Source organism: Bufo bufo, chromosome 2, assembly GCF_905171765.1.
Source record: "Bufo bufo chromosome 2, aBufBuf1.1, whole genome shotgun sequence".
NCBI lineage: Eukaryota > Metazoa > Chordata > Amphibia > Anura > Bufonidae > Bufo > Bufo bufo.
This window is the reverse complement of record NC_053390.1, coordinates 471,499,483-471,524,991: the sequence shown is the minus strand read 5'-3', so window position 1 is coordinate 471,524,991 and position 25,509 is coordinate 471,499,483. Positions and strand designations below refer to the sequence as shown.

At 46.3% G+C, this 25,509-nt stretch overlaps 1 protein-coding gene across 1 annotated transcript in view; it reads right to left on the bottom strand.

The window, feature by feature from the left end:
* MYDGF (myeloid derived growth factor) overlaps window positions 1-14,042 on the bottom strand; it is a 59,179-nt gene extending 45,137 nt beyond the window's left edge. The window contains exon 1 of the mRNA XM_040417732.1: window positions 13,869-14,042. Coding sequence (XP_040273666.1) covers window positions 13,869-14,006 — 138 coding nt within the window. The 5' untranslated portion in view covers window positions 14,007-14,042. The remainder of the gene's footprint in view (window positions 1-13,868) is intronic.
* Between the last annotated feature and the right edge of the window lie 11,467 nt (window positions 14,043-25,509).

The window sequence follows — 25,509 nt, the reverse complement described above, 5'->3', positions numbered from 1 at the left end:
CAGCGCGCTCATGTTCAGAGATACTAGACTGCGCAGAAGCGCAGCCCAGTATCGAAAAAACGGAAATCCCGGTATCGTATCGATACCGGGACAAAAGTATCGATTGGGTATCGAAATTTCGATACCCGCAACAACCCTATATAAAACTATGATTTAAATCAAGCCTTACTGACTAGTGATTTAAATCATTTTGATTTAAATCAAATCCACCCTGCGCGCGACATTGATGTCGCACCAATGTCATGCAACAATTTTTATAATGATAGTCTATGGTGTTGCATTGCAACATGCTGCGACGTGACAGTCGCAGAAAAAATCCATCTTGGATGGATTTTTTGTGACTGTCGTGTCACAGCATGTCGCAGTGTGACACCATAGCCTATCATTATAAAAATTGAAAACCAAAAGAAAAGAATTACTACAAACAAGGCTGCACCTCTTGTATAAAAGTAATAATTTATTCAAAAGAACACAATCCCAAACGATTAAAATCCTTGTATACAATTTACACCAATGTGTGTGGACTACAAATATGCCCACCACACATACCTGCAAAACAAGCGTGGGGCGTTCTTACCTGCATACCATGGCCTCCGTCCTGTGCAATTGATAAGTATTGTGTACTATTTGATGTTTTATTCACTCATTGTACATTTTGTTTGGTGGCATATGTGTGTTCCCATTTGATACTTGTGTTTTGCAGGTATGTGTGGTTGACATATTTGTAGTCCACACACAATGGTGTAAATTGTATACAAAGATTTTAATCGTTTGGGATTTTGTGATCTTTAAATAAATTATTACTTTTATACAAGAGGTGCAGCCTTGTTTGCGGTAATTCTTTTCTTTTGGTTTTCATGGTCCCCTACTAATACCGTGGCTTCCACTCTGCTATATCTATTGGGTGTGGCCCCTGATTATCCTTTGTCATCATTATAAAAATTATTGCGTGACATTGGTGCGACAAAATGTCACGCGACTTATCGTTGTGTAGCCCTAGCCTTAAAGGGGCAGGGCGCTGTGGAGGCCACTATTAAAAGGGGCAGCTGCTCTGGAGGTCACTGTTAAGGGGGCAGGGAACAGTGGTGGTCACAGATAAGGGGGTGGGCCCCTGAGGAGGTCACTGTCAAGGGAGTAGGGTACTGGGAAAGTCATTGTTAAAGGGGAGGGCTGCTGTGAAGGTCAACGTTAAGGGAATGGGCTGCTGCTGAGGTCCCATTTTAAGGATGCAGAGCACTGTGGGGGGCTGTGGAGATCACTGTTAAGGGTGCGGGGTACTGTAGAGTAGGGATCGACAGATATTGATTTTTTAGAGCCGATACCGATAATCTGTGAACTTTCAGGCCGATAGCCGATAATTTATACCGATATTTATATCTCATAATATATATTATATTAGTTGGTAGTCACTGAGGTGGTGGAAATTTGCATTTGGCACTAGTATATTATAAATTAATAAAGCCCTTAGGCTACTTTCACACTAGCGGCAGGACGGATCCGACAGGCTGTTCAACCTGTCGGATCCGTCCTGCCGCTATTTCGCCATGCCGCCGCTCTGTCCCTATTGACTATAATGGGGACGGGGGTGGAGCTCCGGCGCAGCATGGCAATCCGCGGTGAGATGCCGCCGGACTAAAAAGTCGGACATGCAGTACTTTTAGTCCGGCGGCCTTTCGCCGTGCCGGAGCTCCGCCCCCATTATAGTCATGGGGGACGGAGCGGCGGCATGGCGAAATAGTGGCAGGACGGATCCGACAGGGTGAACAGCCTGTCAGATCAGTCCTGCCGCTAGTGTGAAATTAGCCTTAGTTGGTAGTCCATTTTTACTTTACATTTATAATATACTAGTGCCAAATGCCAATTTCCATACCATCCCGCCCTTCACCCCTCCTCACAGGGCTCCATATGGCGACCAAAATGGTCGCTATTTGCGACTAGACCTGCCGCAGCTCTGCAGTTGAATACATCGGCAGGCACAGGAGCTGATAGTTCTCTTCCCCACCGCCGATGTTCTTCTCAGCAGCGCAGTGGAGAAGGAGTCTCTCCCTCCCCCCTGTGCTGCTGCTGCCGCCGCCGCCGCCGCCAATAAGAAGAGAGACAGGAGGAGGAGGGGAGGGGCTGTGGCCACTGCGCCACCAATGAAGATAACTGACCTGTTAATATAAATACAGGAGGCGGGTGCCGGAATCAAATAGCCGGCACCCGACCTGACAGGGAGCTGCGATCAGCGGCAGTTAACCCTTCAGGTGCGGTACCTGAGGTGTTAATTGCAGCGGATCGCAGCTCCCTGTCATAGAGGTCGGGTGCCGTCTATTTGATTCCGGCACCCGCCTCCTGTATTTGTATTAACAGGTCAGTTATCTTCATTGGTGGCGCAGTGCACCCCCAACACCCCAGTATAACACACATTGGTGGCGCAGTGCGCCCCCACCTCAACATATTAAACATTGGTGGCGCAGTGCCAATGAGTGTTAAAAAATAAATTAACTCACCTCCTCCAATTGATCGCATAGCTGCCGGTCTCCTGTTTTCTTCAGGACCTGTCAAAGGACCTGTGGTGACGTCACTGAGCTCATCACATGGTCCATTACTATGGTGATGGATCATGTGATGTACCATGTGATGTACCATGTGATGAGCACAGTAATGTCACCACAGGTCCTTTGACAGGTCCTGAAGAAAGAACAGGAGACCGGCAGCTACGTGATCAATTGGAGGAGGCGAGTTCATTTTTTTATTTTTTAACCCTCAATTAACCTTCTAAGCATTCTGTATTAAAGAGGACCTTTCACCGATTCTTACCCTATGAACTAAGTATACATACATGTGGAGCGGCGCCCGGGGATCTCTCTGCACTTACTATTATCCCCGGGCGCCGCTCCGTTCTCCTGCTATGTCCTCCGGTATCTCCGTTCCCTAAGTTATGGTAGGCGGAGTCTGCCCTAGCGCTGGCCAATCGCATTGCAGAGCTCACAGCCTGGGAGAAAATAACCTCCCAGGCTGTGAGCTCTGCGCTGCGATTGGCCAGCGCTAGGGCAGACTCCGCCTACCATAACTTAGGGACTGGTATCTCCGCCTACTATAACTTAGTGAGCGGAGATACCGGAGGGCATAGCAGGAGAACGGAGCGGTGCCCGGGGATAATAGTAAGTGCGGTGAGATCCCCGGGCGCCGCTCTACATATCTGTATAGTTAGTTCATAGGGTAAGAATCGGTGAAAGGTCCTCTTTAAAGAATGCTATTATTTTCCCTTATAACCATGTTAAAAAGGGAAAATAACACAGTGAATAGACTTTCATCCTAGCAACCATGCGTGAAAATTGCACCGCATCCGCACTTGCTTGGGGATGCTTGCAATCTTCACGCAGCCCCATTAACTTCTATGGGGCCTGCGTTGCGTGAAAAACATACAGCATGCTGCCATTTTCACGCAACACACAAGTGATGCGTGAAAATCACCGCTCATGTGCACAGCCCCATAGAAGTGAATGGGTCCTGATTCAGTGCGGGTGCAATGCGTTCACCTCACACATTGCACCCGCGCAGAAATCTCGCCCATGTGAAAGGGGCCCAAGGGTGAATAGGACAAGGGTTCCAGCCCCTAAGGGGGCTAATAGTAAGTATATAAAAAAAAAAACTAAAAAACAAAAAAAAACACTAAGGCTGCTTTCACACTTGCGGCAGTGTGATGCGGCAAGCAGTTCCGTCGTCGGAACTGCCTGCCGGATCCGCCGATCTGGATGTGACTGAAAGCATTTGTGAGACACATCCGGATGAGGATCCGTCTCACAAATGCATTGCAAGAACGAATCAATCTTTTTACACATTTTTACTGGTCTGCGCATGCGCAGACCGGAAGGACGGATCCGGCATTTTGAATGCCGGATCTGGCACTAATACATTCCTATGGGGAAAAATGACGGATCCGGCATTCAGGCAAGTTTTCCGTTTTTTTTCGCCAGAGATAAAACTGTAGCATGCTGCGGTTTTATCTTTTGCCTGATCAGTCAAAATGACTGAACTGAAGACATCCTGATGCATCCTGAACGGATTACTCTCCATTCAGAATGCATGCGGATATGCCTGATCAGTTATTTTCCGGTATAGAGCCCCTGTGACAGAACTCTATGCCGGAAAAGAAAAACGCAAGTGTGAAAGTACCCTAAAATATTACGTTTAAATCCCCCCTTTCCCAATTTTACATATAAAATATATAAACAATAAATAAACAAACATATTACATAGCGCTGCATCCGAAAAGTCCAAACTATAAAAAAAATATATATCCTATGCGGTGAGCGATTCGCCATTTTTTAGTCACCTTGTCACCCCAGAAAATAGGATAGGACTGTTATATTATGGGCCGAACGTTTCATAAAATGCGAAATGCACGCAGCTTTTTTTTGCGTGGTATTGAGTATCGCAATACTTTTTTATGGTGACGAAAGCAAATCAAAATTTTTGTATCGAAACAACCCTACGCCGATCTTACGCCAATGGCTACTAGGTATTTTTTTTAGTCTGGAGCACTGCCTCGCTGACTTTATCAACCCCTATCAGACCTTTATTAACCCCTATCAGATCTAAGATCAGACCTTAGGCCTCATGCACACGACAGTATTTTTTCACGGCCTGCAAAACGGGGTTCCGTTGTTCCGTGATCCGTTTTTTTCCCCGTGTGTCTTCCTTGATTTTTGGTGCACTACGTCTTGATGCTGTACGGGGTCAGGACAGTGCAGCGTGGGCCCCATCAAAGAAGACTAGGGAAGGTGAGTATCAGAAGCACTTGCTGCGCTTCTTCCCCGCTCCCGACACCTGATGCATACTAGTGCGCGCTTCCATATTGGAAGGGCTCACTAGTATTCGCTTTATACGCATTATCGGCATCTAACCTTGCTGATATACCGATAATGTACAAAAATTTGAATATCGTCCGATATCGGTACTTCTGATAATCGGTCGATCCCTACTGTAGAGGCCACTGTTATGGGGCATACGGTCGATATCTTTTAACGAAACACACAAATGTTAAATGAAACAAATGAAATATACACATGCGAAGCCAGGTCCTTCTGCTAGTATATATTATATATACACACACACACTTGTTTACAGTCTATCACATCGTTGGGGCAATATGGCCTGTGATTCTTAATGAGACCCTATGAGTCCATCAATGAGTCCACTGTATAAAGAAATACACTATTTATGCCGATTACAGTTGCTGTGAGTCCTCAAAACAAAACCAGTAAATTGCTACTTCTCTAATAAGTTACCTCACAAGTTTCATCCTGGGTTGTGCGCTCTCCGTATTTATTTTCTCTCCTAGCCCATTGGCACTGGGCAGTTAGCAATATGATCCAATAAAAAATACAATTCTCAATATAGCATCACATATGCGTTAAAGCTATCCAGCAGATGAATAGCCTGCTGGAGTTCTTCATATCCGGCACAGCCGGATGCTGCCGTTCACTACAGGAGCCCATTGACTATAATGGGATCCGGCCGGGGATCAGCTGGATAAATACTACTGCAAGCACCGTTTTTTTGTCCAGCCAAACCCTGGCACTAATGCTGGAAACAGGCCAGTACCCATTAGAATAAATGGGGCCTGGTTGTTCTTCGTATCCATCAGGCTATGCCAGATACGGTGAACTCTGGCAGGCTGTTCTTCTGCCTGATAGCTTTAATGCATTTGAGAAAGTAGCCTTCCATTTAGTATTCCTCAACGTCTCCTCACTGCTGCTGCTCTAGTCTTCCCTGCATCTCTTGGGCTGTAGTTCACAGGGCGTGGATTTGGATTCCATGCCATGGAAAAAGAAAAGGAATGAACATGTTTGTTCTTGTCGTGGTTTCGGTTTATGCTCCGATGAGCACCCTCTCATGTACTGGCCCTATTGGCTGGGGCTAAATCTGCTGGTGAGTCTGCAGCATGGAAACTGAAAACATGCTGCAGCAATCTGAGGGTTAATGGGAAAACTCCTATACCTTAGGCCTAATTCAAACGAACATAAGCCGTCCGTACTGTGGATCGCAAACTGCGGTCCGCAATGCACGTGCACCAGCTGTGTGAACCCTGTATTGACTTAAATTGGTCAGTGATCTGCAATATACAGCCGAAGATAGGACACATCCTCTCTTTTCCGGTGTGGAGGCACGGACCCAAAAGCCCACGGAAGCGCTTCCAATCCGTACCTCCGCTTCACATCTTGCAGACCCATTCAAGGCAATAGGTCCGCATCCCTGAACAGAATTAACATGCGGTCATGTGAATAAGGCCTTAAAGACTATGTACACCGTTGGAGGCAATTTTTGTTTATGATTGCATTTGATTCATTTTTGGCTAAAAATCTTTTTTCAATTGGCCTTTATTAAAAATATTGAGCCATTCTGTCACAAAGGGTTAACTGTTTTTCTAGCTGTGTGACTGGTACTTTCACTTTGTGCCCAGCATCTAATAAACCTTATCTCTAAGGCTACTTTCACACTTGCGTTTGGGGTTCCGCTTGTGTGATCCGTTTGAGGGCTCTCACAAGCGGCCCCGAACGGATCCGTTCATCCACAATGCATTCTGAATGGATAAGGATCCGTTCAGAATGCATCAGTTTGGCTCCGTTCCGCCTCTATTCCGCTCTGGAGACGGACACCAAAACGCTGCTTGCAGCGTTTTGGTGTCCGCCTGGCCGTGCGGAGCCAAACGGATCCGTCCTGACTTAAAATGCAAGTCAATGGGGACAAATCCGTTTGACGTTGACACAATATGGTGCAATTGCAAACGGATCCGTCCCCCATTGACTTTCAATGTAAAGTCAGGAGTCCCTATTAATATACCATCGGATCGGAGTTTTCTCCAATCAGATGGTATATTTTAACTTGAAGCGTCCCCATCACCATGGGAACGCCTCTGTTAGAATATACCATCGGATTTGAGTTAGATCGTGAAAACTCAGATCCGACAGTATATTCTAACACAGAGGCGTTCCCATAGTGATCGGGACACTTCAAGTTAGAATATACTAAGAACTGTGTACATAACTGCCCCCTGCTGCCTGGCAGCACCCGATCTCTTACAGGGGGCTGTGATTCGCACAATTAACCCCTCAGGTGACCCCCCTCCCTCCCCAGTATTGGCCACCAATGCTTTTAATACTGGGGAGGGAGGGGGGCCGCACTGGCCACCAATGCTTTTAATACTGGGGAGGGAGGGAGGGCGTACTGGCCACCAATGCTTTTAATACTGGGGAGGGAGGGAGGGCGCACTGGCCACCAATGCTTTTAATTCTGGGGAGGGAGGGGGGGGCCCCCCTCCCTCCCCAGTATTAAAAGCATTGGTGGCCAGTGCGGCGCACCCCCCCCCCCCCCCCCTAGTATTAAAAGCATTGGTGGCAGTGGCCACAGGCTAACAACCCCCCTCCCCATCATCGGTGGCAGCGGAGTGGCATTTCCGATCGGAGTCCCAGTTTAATCGCTGGGGCTCCGATCGGTTACCATGGCAGCCAGGACGCTACTGCAGTCCTGGCTGCCGTGGTTACTTAGCTTATACTTACATGTGCTGTCTGTGGCCGGCCGGCGCTCCTCCTACCGGTAAGTGACAGGTCTGTGCGGCGCATCGCCAGCAGGGGGCAGTTATGTACACAGTTCTTAGTATATTCTAACTTGAAGCGTCCCCATCACCATGAATATACTGTCGGATCTGAGTTTTCACGATAGTGAATACTCAGATCTGAAAAAGCTGTTATGCAGACGGATCCGCAATGAACGGATACCATTGTTTGCATTTATAGGTGCGGATCCGTCTGTGCAGATACCAGACGGATCCGCACCTAACGCAAGTGTGAAAGTAGCCTAAACTACTAAGAGGCCATAAACACTTATTTAACCCTCTTAAGGACCGGGTTATTTTTCACCTTAAGGACCTGACAGATTTTTGCAAATATTACATGTGTCACTTTACGTGGTAATAACTTCAAAACGCTTTTACTTATCCAAGCCATTCTGAGACTGTTTTCTTAACACATATTGTACTTCATGACAGTGGTAAATTTGAATCAAAATATAATTAATATTTATAAATAAAAAAATAATATAATATATATATATATATATATATACACACACACACACACACACACACACACACATATATACACACTCTCAAAAAAATAAAGGGAACACAAAAATAACACATCCACGCCGGGCATCCAGCGGTTTGCGGCTTTACCTGTGGTTTGCGGCGGTGATCGGAGATGCCATCGGGTCCCCATGCGGCTGTAGGGGGGACCCGATGGCATGGAAGCCAGCGCAATGCCTTCCTGAGGCATCGCCACTGCCTTCCTGTGAGATCCAGCCCCCTGGATCTCACAGGCCGGAAGCTGTATGAGTAATACTCACTGTATTACTCATACAGCCTATGCATTCCAATACAGAAGTATTGGAATGCATTGTAAAGGGGATTAGACCCCCAAAAGTTCAAGTCCCAAAGTGGGGGGGAAAAAAAGTGGGAAAAAAAAAAGTGGAATAAAATTTTTTTTACATATTAGGTATCGCCGTGTCCGTATCGACCAGCTCTATAAACATATCACATGACCTAACCCCTCAGATGAACACCGTAAAAACTAAAAGATAAAAACTGTGCTAAATAAACCTTTTGTCACCTTACATCACAAAAAGTATACTGCTCAAAAAAAATAAAGGGAACACACAAATAACACATCCTAGATCTGAATTAATTTAATATTCTTCTGAAATACTTTGTTCTTTACATAGTTGAATGTGCTGACAACAAAATCACACAAAAAAAAATAATATGGAAATCAAATTTTTTAACCCATGGAGGTCTGGATTTGGAGTCACACTCAAAATTAAAGTGGAAAAACACACTACAGGCTGATCCAACTTTGATGTAATGTCCTTAAAACAAGTCAAAATGAGGCTCAGTAGTGTGTGTGGCCTCCACGTGCCTGTATGACCTCCCTACAACGCCTGTGCATGCTCCTGATGAGGTGGCGGACGGTCTCCTGAGGGATCTCCTCCCAGACCTGGACTAAACCATCTGCCAACTCCTGGACAGTCTGTGCTGCAACGTGACATTGGTGGATAGAGCGAGACGTGATGTCCCAGATGTGCTCAATTGGATTCAGGTCTGGGGAACGGGCGGGCCAGTCCAAAGCATCAATGCCTTCGTCTTGCAGGAACTGCTGACTCACTCCAGCCACATGAGGTCTAGCATGGTCTTGCATTAGGAGGAACCCAGGGCCAACCGCACCAGCATATGGTCTCACAAGAGGTCTGAGGATCTCATCTCGGTACCTAATGGCAGTCAGGCTACCTCTGGCGAGCACATGGAGGGCTGTGCGGCCCTCCAAAGAAATGCCAACCCACACCATTACTGACCCAATGCCAAACCGGTCATGCTGGAGGATGTTGCAGGCAGCAGAACGTTCTCCACGGCGTCTCCAGACTATGTCACGTCTGTCACATGTGCTCAGTGTGAAGAGCACAGGGCGCCAGTGGCAAATTTGCCAATCTTGGTGTTTTCTGGCAAATGCCAAACGTCCTGCACAGTGTTGGGCTGTAAGCCCAAACCCCACCTGTGGACGTCGGGCCCTCATATCACCCTCATGGAGTCTGTTTCTGACCGTTTGAGCAAACACATGCACATTTGTGGCCTGCTGGAGGTCATTTTGCAGGGCTCTGGCAGTGCTCCTCCTTGCACAAAGGCGGAGGTAGCGGTCCTGCTGCTGGGTTGTTGCCCTCCTACGGCCTCCTCCACGTCTCCTGATGTACTGACCTGTCTCCTGGTAGCGCCTCCATGCTCTGGACACTACGCTGACAGATACAGCAAACCTTCTTGCCACAGCTTGCATTGATGTGCCATCCTGGATAAGCTGCACTACCTGGGCCACTTGTGTGGGTTGTAGACTCCGTCTCATGCTACCACTAGAGTGAAAGCACCGGCAGCATTCAAAAGTGACCAAAACATCAGCCAGGAAGCATAGGAACTGAGAAGTGGTCAGGTCACCACCTGCAGAACCACTCCTTTATTGGGGGTGTCTTGCTAATTGCCTATAATTTCCACCTGTTGTCTATCCCATTTGCACAACAGCATGTGAAATTGATTGTCACTCAGTGTTGCTTCCTAAGTGGACAGTTTGATTTCACAGAAGTGTGATTGACTTGGAGTTACATTGTGTTTAAGTGTTCCCTTTATTTTTTTGAGCAGTGTACAACAGCAAGCGATCAAAAAGGCGTTTGGTACTATTTTGGTGGGCAATCTAACCGTCACCTCATCCCGCAAAAAATGAGCCCCTACCTGAGACAATCACCCAAAAAATAAAATAACTATGGCTCAGAATATGGAGACACTAAATCATCATTTTTTGGTTTTATAAAAAGCTGTTATTGTGTAAAACTTACATAAATAAAAAAAAAAAGTATACATATTAGGTATAGCCGTGTCCGTATCGACCGGTTCTATAAAAATATCACATGACCTAACCCCTGAGATGAACACCGTAAAAAAATAATAAAAACTGTGCTAAATAAACCATTTTTTGTCACCTTACATCACAAAAAGTGTAATAGCAAGCGATCAAAAAGTCATATGCACCCCAAAATAGTGCCAAACAGTCATCTCATCCTGCAAAAAATGAGACTCTACCTAAGATAATAGCCTAAAACCTGAAAAAACTATGGCTCTCAGAATATGGAGACACTAAAACATGATTTTTTTTTGCTTCAAAAATGAAATCCTTGTATAAAACTTACATAAATAATAAGAAAGTATACATATTAGGTATCACAGCGTCCGTGACAACCTGGTCTATAAAAATATCACACAATCTAACCTGTCAGATGAATGTTGTAAATAACAAAAAATAAAAACGGTGCCAAAACAGCTATTTCTTGTTACCTTGCCTCACAAAAAGTGTAATATAGAGCAACCAAAAATCTTATGTACCCTAAACTAGTACGAACAAAACTGCCACCTTATCCCATAGTTTCTAAAATGGGGTCACTTTTTTGGAGTTTCTACTCTAGGGGTGCATCAGGAGGGCTTCAAATGGGACATGGTGTAAAAAAAAAAAAACAGTCCAGCAAAATCTGCCTTCCAAAAACCGTATGGCATTCCTTTCCTTCTGCGCCCTGCCGTGTGCCCGTACAGCAGTTTACGACCACATATGGGGTGTTTCTGTAAACTACAGAATCAGGGCCATAAATATTGAGTTTGGTTTGGCTGTTAACCCTTGCTTTGTAACTGAAAAAAAATTCTTAAAATGGAAAATTTGCCAAAAAAGTGAAATTTTGAAATTGTCTCTATTTTCCATTAATTCTTGTGGAACACCTAAAGGGTTAACGACGTTTGTAGAATGGGGTCATTTTTGGGTGGTTTCTATTATGTAAGCCTCGCAAAGTGACTTCAGACCTGAACTGGTCCCTAAAAATTGGGTTTTTGAAAATTTCAAGATTTGCTTCTAAACTTCTAAGCCTTGTAACATCCCAAAAAAATAAAATATAATTCCCAAAATGATCCAAACATGAAGTAGACATATGGGGAATGTAAAGTAATAACTATTTTTGGAGGTATTACTATGTATTATAGAAGTAGAGAAATTGAAACTTGGAAATTTGCAATTTTTTACAAATGTTTGGTAAATTTGGTATTTTTTTACAAATAAAAATGAATTTTTTTTTTTACTTCATTTTACCAGTGTCATGAAGTACAATATGTGACGAAAACACAATCTCAGAATGACCTGGATAAGTCAAAGTGTTTTAAAGTTATCAACACTTAAAGTGACACTAGTAAGATTTGCAAAAAATGGCCAAGTCCTTAAGGTGAAATAGGGCTGAGTCCTTAAGGGGTTAAAGGGAACCTGTTGGCTCTACTATGCTACCCTCACTGAGCGTTTCTAAATGTTCATTGTGTTACCCTAAACATATAAATTACACTTTTAATTTCATTTGCAGACGAATTCAATAAGTATTATGCATTTTTGTACTTCGCGCCTTTTATGCAAATTAACATAAAAGAGTCCTATCTTACTTGTGTGACAAGAGAAGAGTTATTTTCAAGCTCTGACTCCTTTCAGGTTAATTTGCATATGTATCAAATCGTTTTTTTTTTTTTTTTTTTTACACAAGCACACAGCTATGGGGTCTGGGTATTGCGGATGTGTTAGCGGCCATCTAGCAACTCATGTCCTCAGCTTATACCCAAAATCAAGGTGACAGGTTCCCTTTAAGGGGTTAAAAACTCAAATTGGGACAAGGTGATTTCACAAATAAAAATAAACAAAAATAATTGCCATTGCAGTGTCCGAAAAGGTCTATTAAAATCTAAAAATATCTATCATGCACAGTGAACATCTAAGTGGAAAAGAAGCTGGCCGATTTGCAGTTTTTTGATCACCTCACATCCCCAAAAAAGTCAGAAAACCCTAAAACTGGTAGCAATAAAAACTACAGCTCACCCCATAAAAAAAAAAAAAATAATTCACATAACAGGCATCTAAATTCACTCACATAATATAAATGATACCGCGCACAGGGAAAAGTACTAATGTTGCCTTACAGAATGTCTTCCTCGCCGTGCTGCTTGCTTTCCAAACGGAGCTTCTGTGCTGGAGTGTGTGTCTTATTACAAGTCAGGCTCTCCCCGCTGGTAGGTAGTTCTTTCAGGTTGACAGCGTGCGCCCCCAGACCGGTGACGCAATGCTGTGGAAATAGGAGTAGGCTATTTGCGCTCTCCCAGAGCACTAGTGACGTCACTCCTGCAGCTATGGGATGCTGCAGGTGCCAAAAAAATACAAACGCGTTTCAGACAAAAGCTGTCCTTCCTCAGGGAGTGATACTACCTACCAGCGGGGAGAGCCTGCCTTGTAAAAAGATAACACGCACTCCAGCACAGAAGCGCCGTTTGGAAAGTGAGCTCTTTAGAAGCGTGCAGCACGGCGGGGAAGACATTCTGTAAGGCAACATTAGTACTTTTCCCCATGTGCGGTATCATATTATATGTGGGTCGTTAAACGGGCAGCGGTTGGTGCGGTCCTGCTGAGATACCGCAGCCCATTTTAGTGAGGCATATAGCAGAGCGCTATTGTAGCAATTTATAACATTACGAGACATCTAAATTCAGTCAAACGAAAATGGATGGAGAAGAAGACTGAAATGCGCCCTATGGCTCCATTCAGAGAAGGAACTCGGGGACTTTTGTTCTTGGGATTGCTGGAGGTCCCACTGGTAGATCCTGTGGATTTGTGATAAATACATTTCCTGGGAAACATGCTCCAAGTAACGGACACGGAGTGACCTCAAGTCCTGTCCCCCACGTAGCATGTGACCGCAGCAATGTACGGTTTAAAGACTCATCACCGCTGCACCAGTTATGGACTTCAGTGGCGCTCATGACTGTGTCCATTTTGGAAGCTTACATGGGGGGGGGGGGGGGGGTGTTAAACTAAAAGGGAACCCAGGACAACACTTTTAGAGGCATGGTTTGCTGCCATTCTGAATGTTACCAGGTCTCCACTTTCTACTTCTTGTCTGATGCCAGGAAATATCCCCCAAGCCAATCAATGGCTGAGACAAGTCAGCCCCTCCTGCTAGGACTAGTGGGGGCCTGGTAAGTGTCCACTACTTGGAGGGAAGCAATGCACTTTTTTATACCACTTGCCCCCTTAACTATTATAAATCCGCCTTCAGGTCTCTGTGTTTAATATATTGGAAGGGTTGAAAAGTTCTTGGATCCCTGAGACTCTGGAAACAATCCAACATGCCTATGGTGGACGGTGTCATTTCCAGTAGGAGCCCTTGCCGGTGTTCTACTCCTAGCACTCATGAGAGGCGATGATAGCCGCACCACTGACCAGTCTCCTTGTGTAGGTGTAGTCCAAGCCCCCGGGCTTCACGTCGAACTCCTCTGTGCTTCCATCACCTGCTTCAGCCTGAACCCAATTGCTAAGGCAGAGCAGGAGCATAGCGCTCAGCACCACGGCGCCTGCCATCTTCCGCCCGGCCAACTGCCAAATGTGCTGGATGACGTGGGCATCTGCCCTCACAGGAACGTCAGCGTGGGGCGGGTCACGTGGCCGGCCGATGGGAGGAGCTCAAGGGGCGAGGGCTTTACACCGACTATAAAGAAGGGGTGATGATGGCCTGCTATATAGGATGAAAAAGTATTGTATTGCATTCTAGACACCACCCTAAAGGGGGCGGTCTGCAGTGTGACCGGCCAGATACTTGACAAGAGGAAAACGTGCTTATTGATGAGGCTGACATTGGAGGGAGATGTGCAGTACAATAAGGCTGACACTAGAGGGAGATGTGCAGTACCAGGAGGCTGACACTAGAGGGAGATGTGCAGTACAATAAGGCTGACACTAGAGGGAGATGTGCAGTACAATAAGGCTGACACTAGAGGGAGATGTGCAGTACAATTAGGCTAACACTAGAGGGAGATGTGCAGTACAATAAGGCTGACACTAGAGGGAGATGTGCAGTACCAGGAGGTTGACACTAGAGGGAGATGTGCAGTACAATAAGGCTGACACTGGAGGGAGATGTGCAGTACAATTAGGCTGACACTAGAGGGAGATGTGCAGTACAATTAGGCTGACACTAGAGGGAGATGTGCAGTACAGATACGCTGACACTAGAGGGAGATGTGCAGTACAATAAGGCTGACACTAGAGGGAGATGTGCAGTACGATAAGGCTGACACTAGAGGGAGATGTGCAGTACCAGGAGGCTGACACTAGAGGGGGATGTGCAGTACAATTAGGCTGACACTGGAGGGAGATGTGCAGTACAATTAGCCTGACACTGGAGGGAGATGTGCAGTACGATTAGGCTGACACTAGAGGGAGATGTGCAGTACGATTAGGCTGACACTAGAGGGAGATGTGCAGTACAATAAGGCTGACACTAGAGGGAGATGTGCAGTACCAGGAGGCTGACACTAGAGGGAGATGTGCAATACAATTAGGCTGACACTGGAGGGAGATGTGCAGTACAATTAGCCTGACACTGGAGGGAGATGTGCAGTACGATAAGGCTGACACTAGAGGGAGATGTGCAGTACAATAAGGCTGACACTAGAGGGAGATGTGCAGTACCAGGAGGCTGACACTAGAGGGAGATGTGTGGTACAATTAGGCTGACACTGGAGGGAGATGTGCAGTACAATTAGCCTGACACTGGAGGGAGATGTGCAGTACAATTAGGCTGACACTAGAGGGAGATGTGCAGTACAATTAGCCTGACACTGGAGGGAGATGTGCAGTACAATTAGGCTGACACTAGAGGGAGATGTGCGGTACAATTAGGCTGACACTAGAGGGAGATGTGCAGTACAATTAGCCTGACACTGGAGGGAGATGTGCAGTACGATTAGGCTGACACTAGAGGGAGATGTGCAGTACAATTAGGCTGACACTAGAGGGAGATGTGCAGTACAATTAGGCTCCCTTCACACGTCCGCAAAATGTGTTCGCATCCATTTCGCAATTTTGCGGAACGGGTGCGGAAACATTCATTCTCTATGGGGACGGAATGGATGCGGACAGCACACAGTGTGCTGTCTGCAGCCGCAATTGCGGAGCGCGGCCCCGATTTTGGGTCCACAGCTCCGCAAAAAGATAGAGCATGTCCTATTCTTGTCCACAGCTTGCGGACAAGAATAGGCATTTCTATGGGGGTGACGGGCTGGTGTGTTGCGGACCCGCAATACACCACGGACATGTGAATGTAGCCTTAGCCTGACACTAGAGGGAGATGTGCAGTACAATAAGGCTGACACTAGAGGGAGATGTGCAGTACAATTAGGCTGACACTAGAGGGAGATGTGCAGCACAGTTAGGCTGTCACTAGAGTGAGATGTGCAGTACAATAAAGCTGTCATTTGAGGGAGATGTGCAGTACAATTAGGCTGACACTAGAGGGAGATGTGCAGTACAATAAGGCTGACACTAGAGGGAGATGTGCAGTACAATAAGGCTGACACTAGAGGGAGATGTGCAGTACAATTAGGCTGACACTAGAGGGAGATGTGCAGTACAATAAGGCTGACACTAGAGGGAGATGTGCAGTACCAGGAGGCTGACACTAGAGGGAGATGTGCAGTACAATAAGGCTGACACTAGAGGGAGATGTGCAGTACGATTAGGCTGACACTAGAGGGAGATGTGCAGTACAATTAGGCTGACACTAGAGGGAGATGTGCAGTACAATAAGGCTGACACTAGAGGGAGATGTGCAGTACCAGGAGGCTGACACTAGAGGGAGATGTGCAGTACAATAAGGCTGACACTGGAGGGAGATGTGCGGTACAATTAGGCTGACACTAGAGGGAGATGTGCAGTACAATTAGGCTGACACTAGAGGGAGATGTGCAGTACAGATACGCTGACACTAGAGGGAGATGTGCAGTACAATAAGGCTGACACTAGAGGGAGATGTGCAGTACGATAAGGCTGACACTAGAGGGAGATGTGCAGTACCAGGAGGCTGACACTAGAGGGAGATGTGCAGTACAATTAGGCTGACACTGGAGGGAGATGTGCAGTACAATTAGCCTGACACTGGAGGGAGATGTGCAGTACGATTAGGCTGACACTAGAGGGAGATGTGCAGTACGATTAGGCTGACACTAGAGGGAGATGTGCAGTACAATAAGGCTGACACTAGAGGGAGATGTGCGGTACAATTAGGCTGACACTAGAGGGAGATGTGCAGTACAATTAGGCTGACACTAGAGGGAGATGTGCAGTACAGATACGTTGACACTAGAGGGAGATGTGCAGTACAATAAGGCTGACACTAGAGGGAGATGTGCAGTACGATAAGGCTGACACTAGAGGGAGATGTGCAGTACCAGGAGGCTGACACTAGAGGGAGATGTGCAGTACAATTAGCCTGACACTAGAGGGAGATGTGCAGTACGATTAGGCTGACACTAGAGGGAGATGTGCAGTACGATTAGGCTGACACTAGAGGGAGATGTGCAGTACAATAAGGCTGACACTAGAGGAAGATGTGCAGTACCAGGAGGCTGACACTGGAGGGAGATGTGCAGTACAATTAGCCTGACACTGGAGGGAGATGTGCAGTACGATAAGGCTGACACTGGAGGGAGATGTGCAGTACGATTAGGCTGACACTAGAGGGAGATGTGCAGTACAATAAGGCTGACACTAGAGGGAGATGTGCAGTACCAGGAGGCTGACACTAGAGGGAGATGCGTGGTACAATTAGGCTGACACTGGAGGGAGATGTGCAGTACAATTAGCCTGACACTGGAGGGAGATGTGCAGTACGATTAGGCTGACACTAGAGGGAGATGTGCAGTACAATTAGGCTGACACTAGAGGGAGATGTGCAGTACAATTAGCCTGACACTGGAGGGAGATGTGCAGTACGATTAGGCTGACACTAGAGGGAGATGTGCAGTACAATTAGGCTGACACTAGAGGGAGATGTGCAGTACAATTAGGCTCCATTCACACGTCCGCAAAATGTGTCCGCATCCATTTCGCAATTTTGCGGAACGGGTGCGGAAACATTCATTCTCTATGGGGACGGAATGGATGTGGACAGCACACAGTGTGCTGTCTGCAGCCGCAATTGCGGAGCGCGGCCCCGATTTTGGGTCCGCAGCTCCGCAAAAAGATAGAGCATGTCCTATTCTTGTCCACAGCTTGCGGACAAGAATAGGCATTTCTATGGGGGTGACGGGCTGGTGTGTTGCGGACCCGCAATACACCACGGACGTGTGAATGTAGCCTTAGCCTGACACTAGAGGGAGATGTGCAGTACAATAAGGCTGACACTAGAGGGAGATGTGCAGTACAATTAGGCTGACACTAGAGGGAGATGTGCAGCACAGTTAGGCTGTCACTAGAGTGAGATGTGCAGTACAATAAAGCTGTCATTTGAGGGAGATGTGCAGTACAATTAGGCTGAACTAGAGGGAGATGTGCAGTACAATTAGGCTGACACTAGAGGGAGATGTGCAGTACAATTAGGCTGTCACTAGAGTGAGATGTGCAGAACAATAAGGCTGTCATTTGAGGGAGATTTGCAGTACAATTAGGCTGACACTAGAGGGAGATGTGCAGTACAATCAGGCTGAACTAGAGGGAGATATGCAGTACAATCAGGCTTACACTAGAGGGAGATGTGCAGTACAGATACGCTGACACTAGAGGGAGATGTGCAGTACAATTAGGCTCCATTCACACGTCCGCAAAATGTGTCCACATCCATTTCGCAATTTTGCGGAACGGGTGCGGAAACATTCATTCTCTATGGGGACGGAATGGATGCGGACAGCACACAGTGTGCTGTCTGCAGCCGCAATTGCGGAGCGCGGCCCCGATTTTGGGTCCACAGCTCCGCAAAAAGATAGAGCATGTCCTATTCTTGTCCACAGCTTGCGGACAAGAATAGGCATTTCTATGGGGGTGACGGGCTGGTGTGTTGCGGACCCGCAATACACCACGGACGTGTGAATGTAGCCTTAGCCTGACACTAGAGGGAGATGTGCAGTACAATAAGGCTGACACTAGAGGGAGATGTGCAGTACAATTAGGCTGACACTAGAGGGAGATGTGCAGCACAGTTAGGCTGTCACTAGAGTGAGATGTGCAGTACAATAAAGCTGTCATTTGAGGGAGATGTGCAGTACAATTAGGCTGACACTAGAGGGAGATGTGCAGTACAATAAGGCTGACACTAGAGGGAGATGTGCAGTACAATAAGGCTGACACTAGAGGGAGATGTGCAGTACAATTAGGCTGACACTAGAGGGAGATGTGCAGTACAATAAGGCTGACACTAGAGGGAGATGTGCAGTACCAGGAGGCTGACACTAGAGGGAGATGTGCAGTACAATAAGGCTGACACTAGAGGGAGATGTGCAGTACGATATGGCTGACACTAGAGGGAGATGTGCAGTACAATTAGGCTGACACTAGAGGGAGATGTGCAGTACAATAAGGCTGACACTAGAGGGAGATGTGCAGTACCAGGAGGCTGACACTAGAGGGAGATGTGCAGTACAATAAGGCTGACACTGGAGGGAGATGTGCGGTACAATTAGGCTGACACTAGAGGGAGATGTGCAGTACAATTAGGCTGACACTAGAGGGAGATGTGCAGTACAGATACGCTGACACTAGAGGGAGATGTGCAGTACAATAAGGCTGACACTAGAGGGAGTTGTGCAGTACGATAAGGCTGACACTAGAGGGAGATGTGCAGTACCAGGAGGCTGACACTAGAGGGAGATGTGCAGTACAATTAGGCTGACACTGGAGGGAGATGTGCAGTACAATTAGCCTGACACTGGAGGGAGATGTGCAGTACGATTAGGCTGACACTAGAGGGAGATGTGCAGTACGATTAGGCTGACACTAGAGGGAGATGTGCAGTACAATAAGGCTGACACTGGAGGGAGATGTGCGGTACAATTAGGCTGACACTAGAGGGAGATGTGCAGTACAATTAGGCTGACACTAGAGGGAGATGTGCAGTACAGATACGCTGACACTAGAGGGAGATGTGCAGTACAATAAGGCTGACACTAGAGGGAGATGTGCAGTACGATAAGGCTGACACTAGAGGGAGATGTGCAGTACCAGGAGGCTGACACTAGAGGGAGATGTGCAGTACAATTAGGCTGACACTGGAGGGAGATGTGCAGTACAATTAGCCTGACACTAGAGGGAGATGTGCAGTACGATTAGGCTGACACTAGAGGGAGATGTGCAGTACGATTAGGCTGACACTAGAGGGAGATGTGCAGTACAATAAGGCTGACACTAGAGGAAGATGTGCAGTACCAGGAGGCTGACACTGGAGGGAGATGTGCAGTACAATTAGCCTGACACTGGAGGGAGATGTGCAGTACGATAAGGCTGACACTGGAGGGAGATGTGCAGTACGATTAGGCTGACACTAGAGGGAGATGTGCAGTACAATAAGGCTGACACTAGAGGGAGATGTGCAGTACCAGGAGGCTGACACTAGAAGGAGATGCGTGGTACAATTAGGCTGACACTGGAGGGAGATGTGCAGTACAATTAGCCTGACACTGGAGGGAGATGTGCAGTACGATTAGGCTGACACTAGAGGGAGATGTGCAGTACAATTAGGCTGACACTAGAGGGAGATGTGCAGTACAATTAGCCTGACACTGGAGGGAGATGTGCAGTACGATTAGGCTGACACTAGAGGGAGATGTGCAGTACAATTAGGCTGACACTAGAGGGAGATGTGCAGTACAATTAGGCTCCATTCACACGTCCGCAAAATGTGTCCGCATCCATTTCGCAATTTTGCGGAACGGGTGCGGAAACATTCATTCTCTATGGGGACGGAATGGATGTGGACAGCACACAGTGTGCTGTCTGCAGCCGCAATTGCGGAGCGCGGCCCCGATTTTGGGTCCGCAGCTCCGCAAAAAGATAGAGCATGTCCTATTCTTGTCCACAGCTTGCGGACAAGAATAGGCATTTCTATGGGGGTGACGGGCTGGTGTGTTGCGGACCCGCAATACACCACGGACGTGTGAATGTAGCCTTAGCCTGACACTAGAGGGAGATGTGCAGTACAATAAGGCTCACACTAGAGGGAGATGTGCAGTACAATTAGGCTGACACTAGAGGGAGATGTGCAGCACAGTTAGGCTGTCACTAGAGTGAGATGTGCAGTACAATAAAGCTGTCATTTGAGGGAGATGTGCAGTACAATTAGGCTGAACTAGAGGGAGATGTGCAGTACAATTAGGCTGACACTAGAGGGAGATGTGCAGTACAATTAGGCTGTCACTAGAGTGAGATGTGCAGAACAATAAGGCTGTCATTTGAGGGAGATTTGCAGTACAATTAGGCTGACACTAGAGGGAGACGTGCAGTACAATCAGGCTGAACTAGAGGGAGATATGCAGTACAATCAGGCTTACACTAGAGGGAGATGTGCAGTACAGATACGCTGACACTAGAGGGAGATGTGCAGTACAAGGAGGCTGACACTAGAGGGAGATGTTCAGTACAAAGAGGCTGACACTAGTGGGAGATGTGCAGTACAATACGGCTGTCACTAGAGGGAGATGTGCAGTACCATGAGGCTGACGCTAGAAGAAGATGTGCAGTACAATTAAGCTGAACTGGAGGGATATTTGCAGCACCAGGAGGCTGACACTAGAGGGAGATGTGCAGTACCACAAGGCTGACTCTAGAAGGAGATGTGCAATACAATTAGGCTGACACTAGAAGGATATCTGCAGTACAATTAAGCTGAACTGGAGGGATATTTGTAGTACCAGGAGGCTGACACGAGGGAGATGTGCAGTACCATGAAACTGACACTAGACGGAGATGTGTAGTACCACTAGGCTGACGCTTGAGAGAGATGTGCAGTACAATTAGGGTACTTTACCCCTCCTGGTACTGCAAATATCCCAGTTCAGCTTAATACGTTCTTCAGGCAGTAATTATTATATATATAGTGAATGTACAGTCGTGGCCAAAAGTTTTGAGAATGACACAAATATTAGTTTTCACAAAGTTTGCTGCTAAACTGCTTTTAGATCTTTGTTTCAGTTGTTTCTGTGATGTAGTGAAATATAATTACACGCACTTCATACGTTTCAAAGGCTTTTATCGACAATTACATGACATTTATGCAAAGAGTCAGTATTTGCAGTGCTGGCCCTTCTTTTTCAGGACCTCTGCAATTCGACTGGGCATGCTCTCAATCAACTTCTGGGCTAATTCCTAACTGATAGCAACCCATTCTTTCATAATCACTTCTTGGAGTTTGTCAGAATTAGTGGGTTTTTGTTTGTCCACCCGCCTCTTGAGGATTGACCACAAGTTCTCAATGGGATTAAGATCTGGGGAGTTTCCAGGCCATGGACCCAAAATGTCAACGTTTTGGTCCCCGAGCCACTTAGTTATCACTTTTGCTTTATGGCACGGTGCTCCATCGTGCTGGAAAATGCATTGTTCTTCACCAAACTGTTGTTGGATTGTTGGAAGAAGTTGCTGTTGGAGGGTATTTTGGTACCATTCTTTATTCATGGCTGTGTTTTTGGGCAAAATTGTGAGCCCACTCCCTTGGATGAGAAGCAACCCCACACATGAATGGTCTCAGGATGCTTTACTGTTGGCATGACACAGGACTGATGGTAGCGCTCACCTTTTCTTCTCCGGACAAACCTTTTTCCAGATGCCCCAAACAATCGGAAAGAGGCATCATCTGAGAATATGACTTTGCCGCAGTCCTCAGCAGTCCATTCACCATACTTTCTGCAGAAGATCAATCTGTCCCTGATGTTTTTTTTAGAGAGAAGTGGCTTCTTTGCTGCCCTTCTTGACACCAGGCCATCTTCCAAAAGTCTTCGCCTCACTGTGTGTGCAGATGCGCTCACACCTGCCTGCTGCCATTCCTGAGCAAGCTCTGCACTGGTGGCACTTCGATCCCGCAGCTGAATCCTCTTTAGGAGACGATCTTGGCGCTTGCTGGAATTTCTTGGACGCCCTGAAGCCTTCTCAACAAGAATTGAACCTCTTTCCTTAATGTTCTTGATGATCCTATAAATTGTTGATTGAGGTGCAATCTTAGTAGCCACAATATCCTTGCCTGTGAAGCCATTTTTATGCAACGCAATGATGGCTGCACGCGTTTCTTTGCAGGTCACCATGGTTAACAATGGAAGAACAATGATTTCAAGCATCACCCTCCTTTTAACATGTCAAGTCTGCCATTTTAACCCAATCAGCCTGACATAATGATCTCCAGCCTTGTGCTCGTCAACATTCTCACCTGAGTTAACAAGACGATTACTGAAATGATCTCAGCAGGTCCTTTAATGACAGCAATGAAATGCAGTGGAAAGTTTTTTTTGGGATTAAGTTAATTTTCATGGCAAAGAAGGACTATGCAATTCATCTGATCACTCTTCATAACATTCTGGAGTATATGCAAATTGCTATTATAAAAACTTAAGCAGCAACTTTTCCAATTTCCAATATTTATGTAATTCTCAAAACTTTTGGCCACGACTGTACACAATAGTATTTGTTTGTGTGAGATAGTTTATTGTGATTTGAGTTAGCTGGGGAATGGCAGGCTTTTTGTCTAACGACCTGAGCTCTGAATGTTGGTTGGGGGATCCAAAGGAGGTGTTTACAGAAAAAGAATTGCCCTCACAGGCAGTTCAAACTAGTATTACGGCATCTTTCAAACCCCTGAACCGTATATACAAAGATCACGTCCGATGCTGGTGGGAGGTTCAGACTCTGGATATATATATAAAAAACAACATAGTCCTAAGAGGTCTGAGAAGTCCGATCCTCCCCACAGCACGTGTACGCTCTAATGAGTTTCTCAAAAAGTGGGAACAAGAATCGATTGAAGGTTCCCTCCGCCTAATGCGGTTATTATTGGAGGAAGAGAAACGGTTACTTGTAGTGTGCGAGACTGAATTACAGGAATGTATTACACAAGCTAAAAAATTCAGTGATCATAGGGAATTTAGTCAAAAAGAGGCGCTATTACAACAAAATATTGAACGCTTTACATCCCAAATCAAAGAAAGAAAACACTTCCTGTATAACAGAGACACTAATGACTTTAAGGAATGGAGAATTCTTGAATTTGGCCCTAGACGCCAGGTCGCTTCTGAATTAGACACAGATCTGTCTTTTTCGGAATGTGACACTGACGGAGAGCGGGGGTTTATGCCACCTCGAGGACGTGGTAATTCTAATAGAAGACCTCACAGATCCCGGGGATCAAGACAAGGAGGTAGATCAGGGAGAGGCTCACGGGGTGGTTTTTTAGATCAGACCCCACCAGTATCCGACTACCTATTACGCCACAAGAAAGTCCCAGTGGATCCCAAATAGACGAACTCCAGGTTGTTAATCTGTCCCAGTGTGACCTCTCTTTACCACAAATAGAGGTCCTCAAAAAGGGGTTGTCCTTTGCACCCCTTCAAAAATTCAATCTGTTTTACTGGATTAAAGATCTACAATTGTATGTGCGCAAATTGAAGTGGAAGAAATTCTTCTCCATGCATAATAAAAGACAGTGTCATGAATTGGGGATAGATGTTGAGGATCTCCAGGACCTGAACCTTCTGGTTGGTTTATCGGAAGAGGGGGACAGGAATATAGGTGATGGTCCATACACGGATCTGAAGAATCCATCAAAAATATTCCCACCCCTTAATGATAATACCCCAATTGATACCTTTTTAAGCGTGGTAACCCGTGACCTCTATAAACTTGATGGTTTATCTATGGGACACGACAATATGCACCACGAGGAAAGGGTTGCCTTAGAAGAACTGGAGAAAGACACCAATATTGTCATCAAGCCCTCAGATAAGGGCAGCAATATTGTTGTCCTGGACCAGGATAAATACCGCATGATGTGTCTCAGACTCCTGGAGGACAAAAAGACTTACAATATCCTGGGCTTTGACCCTACATCTACCTTTAAGGCCCAACTCGTGACAATATTAAGTGATGCCATGGAGGAGAGACTGATTAGCAAGGCAGAGTATGAATATTTACTACCTAAATTCCCTGTCCTTGCTACATTTTATAGTCTGCCTAAGTTACATAAACAAGGCCCCCTCTTGAAGGGCAGACCTATTGTCTCGGGCATAGGCAGCCTCACTGCAAATATTAGTACGTATGTGGACATTATTTTGCGTCCATTTGTAGTGAGCCTGCCATCCTATGCCCGTGACACCATGGATGTGTTACAGCGGTTGGACGGTATCTATTGTGATGAGGGAGTATGGCTGGCGAGTTTGGACGTTGAAGCCCTATACACCTCTATACCCCATGATTTGGGATGTGAGGCTGTGGGGACCTTCCTCCTACAGAGGGGTGATCATTGTCGTCGCCATAATGCCTTCATTATGCAACTCTTGAATTTCATCCTGACACGAAACCTCTTCCTCTTTGATCAACGTATCTACCACCAGCTCAGGGGGGTTGCGATGGGCAGACCCTGTGCCCCAACATTCGCAAACCTCTTCCTGGGCTGGTGGGAGAGGGAGGTGGTATTCACGGACACGATGGAGCAATACACATCCTGTATCCAGCTATGGATTAGATATCTGGATGATGTATTGATACTGTGGAAAGGCACTAAAACTGGATTTTTGGAATTTGTGGAGACCTTGAATACCAATATGGTCGGCCTTTTCTTTACATCTGAAATGCAAGAGAGACAGATTACGTTTCTCGACCTGACCATTTCTATAGGTAGGGACAGGAGAATTACCACCAAACTCTTCAGAAAACAAACCTCCACTAATAGTCTCCTACATTGGGAGAGTGGACACCCCCTGGCCTTGAGAAGTGGTATTCCGAAAGGACAATACCTCAGGGCCAGGAGGAATTGTTCTGAGCTTGGTGAGTTCAAGGCCGCAGCATCGGACCTAAAATGTAGGTTCAAAAATACAGGATACCCAGAACACACACTGAA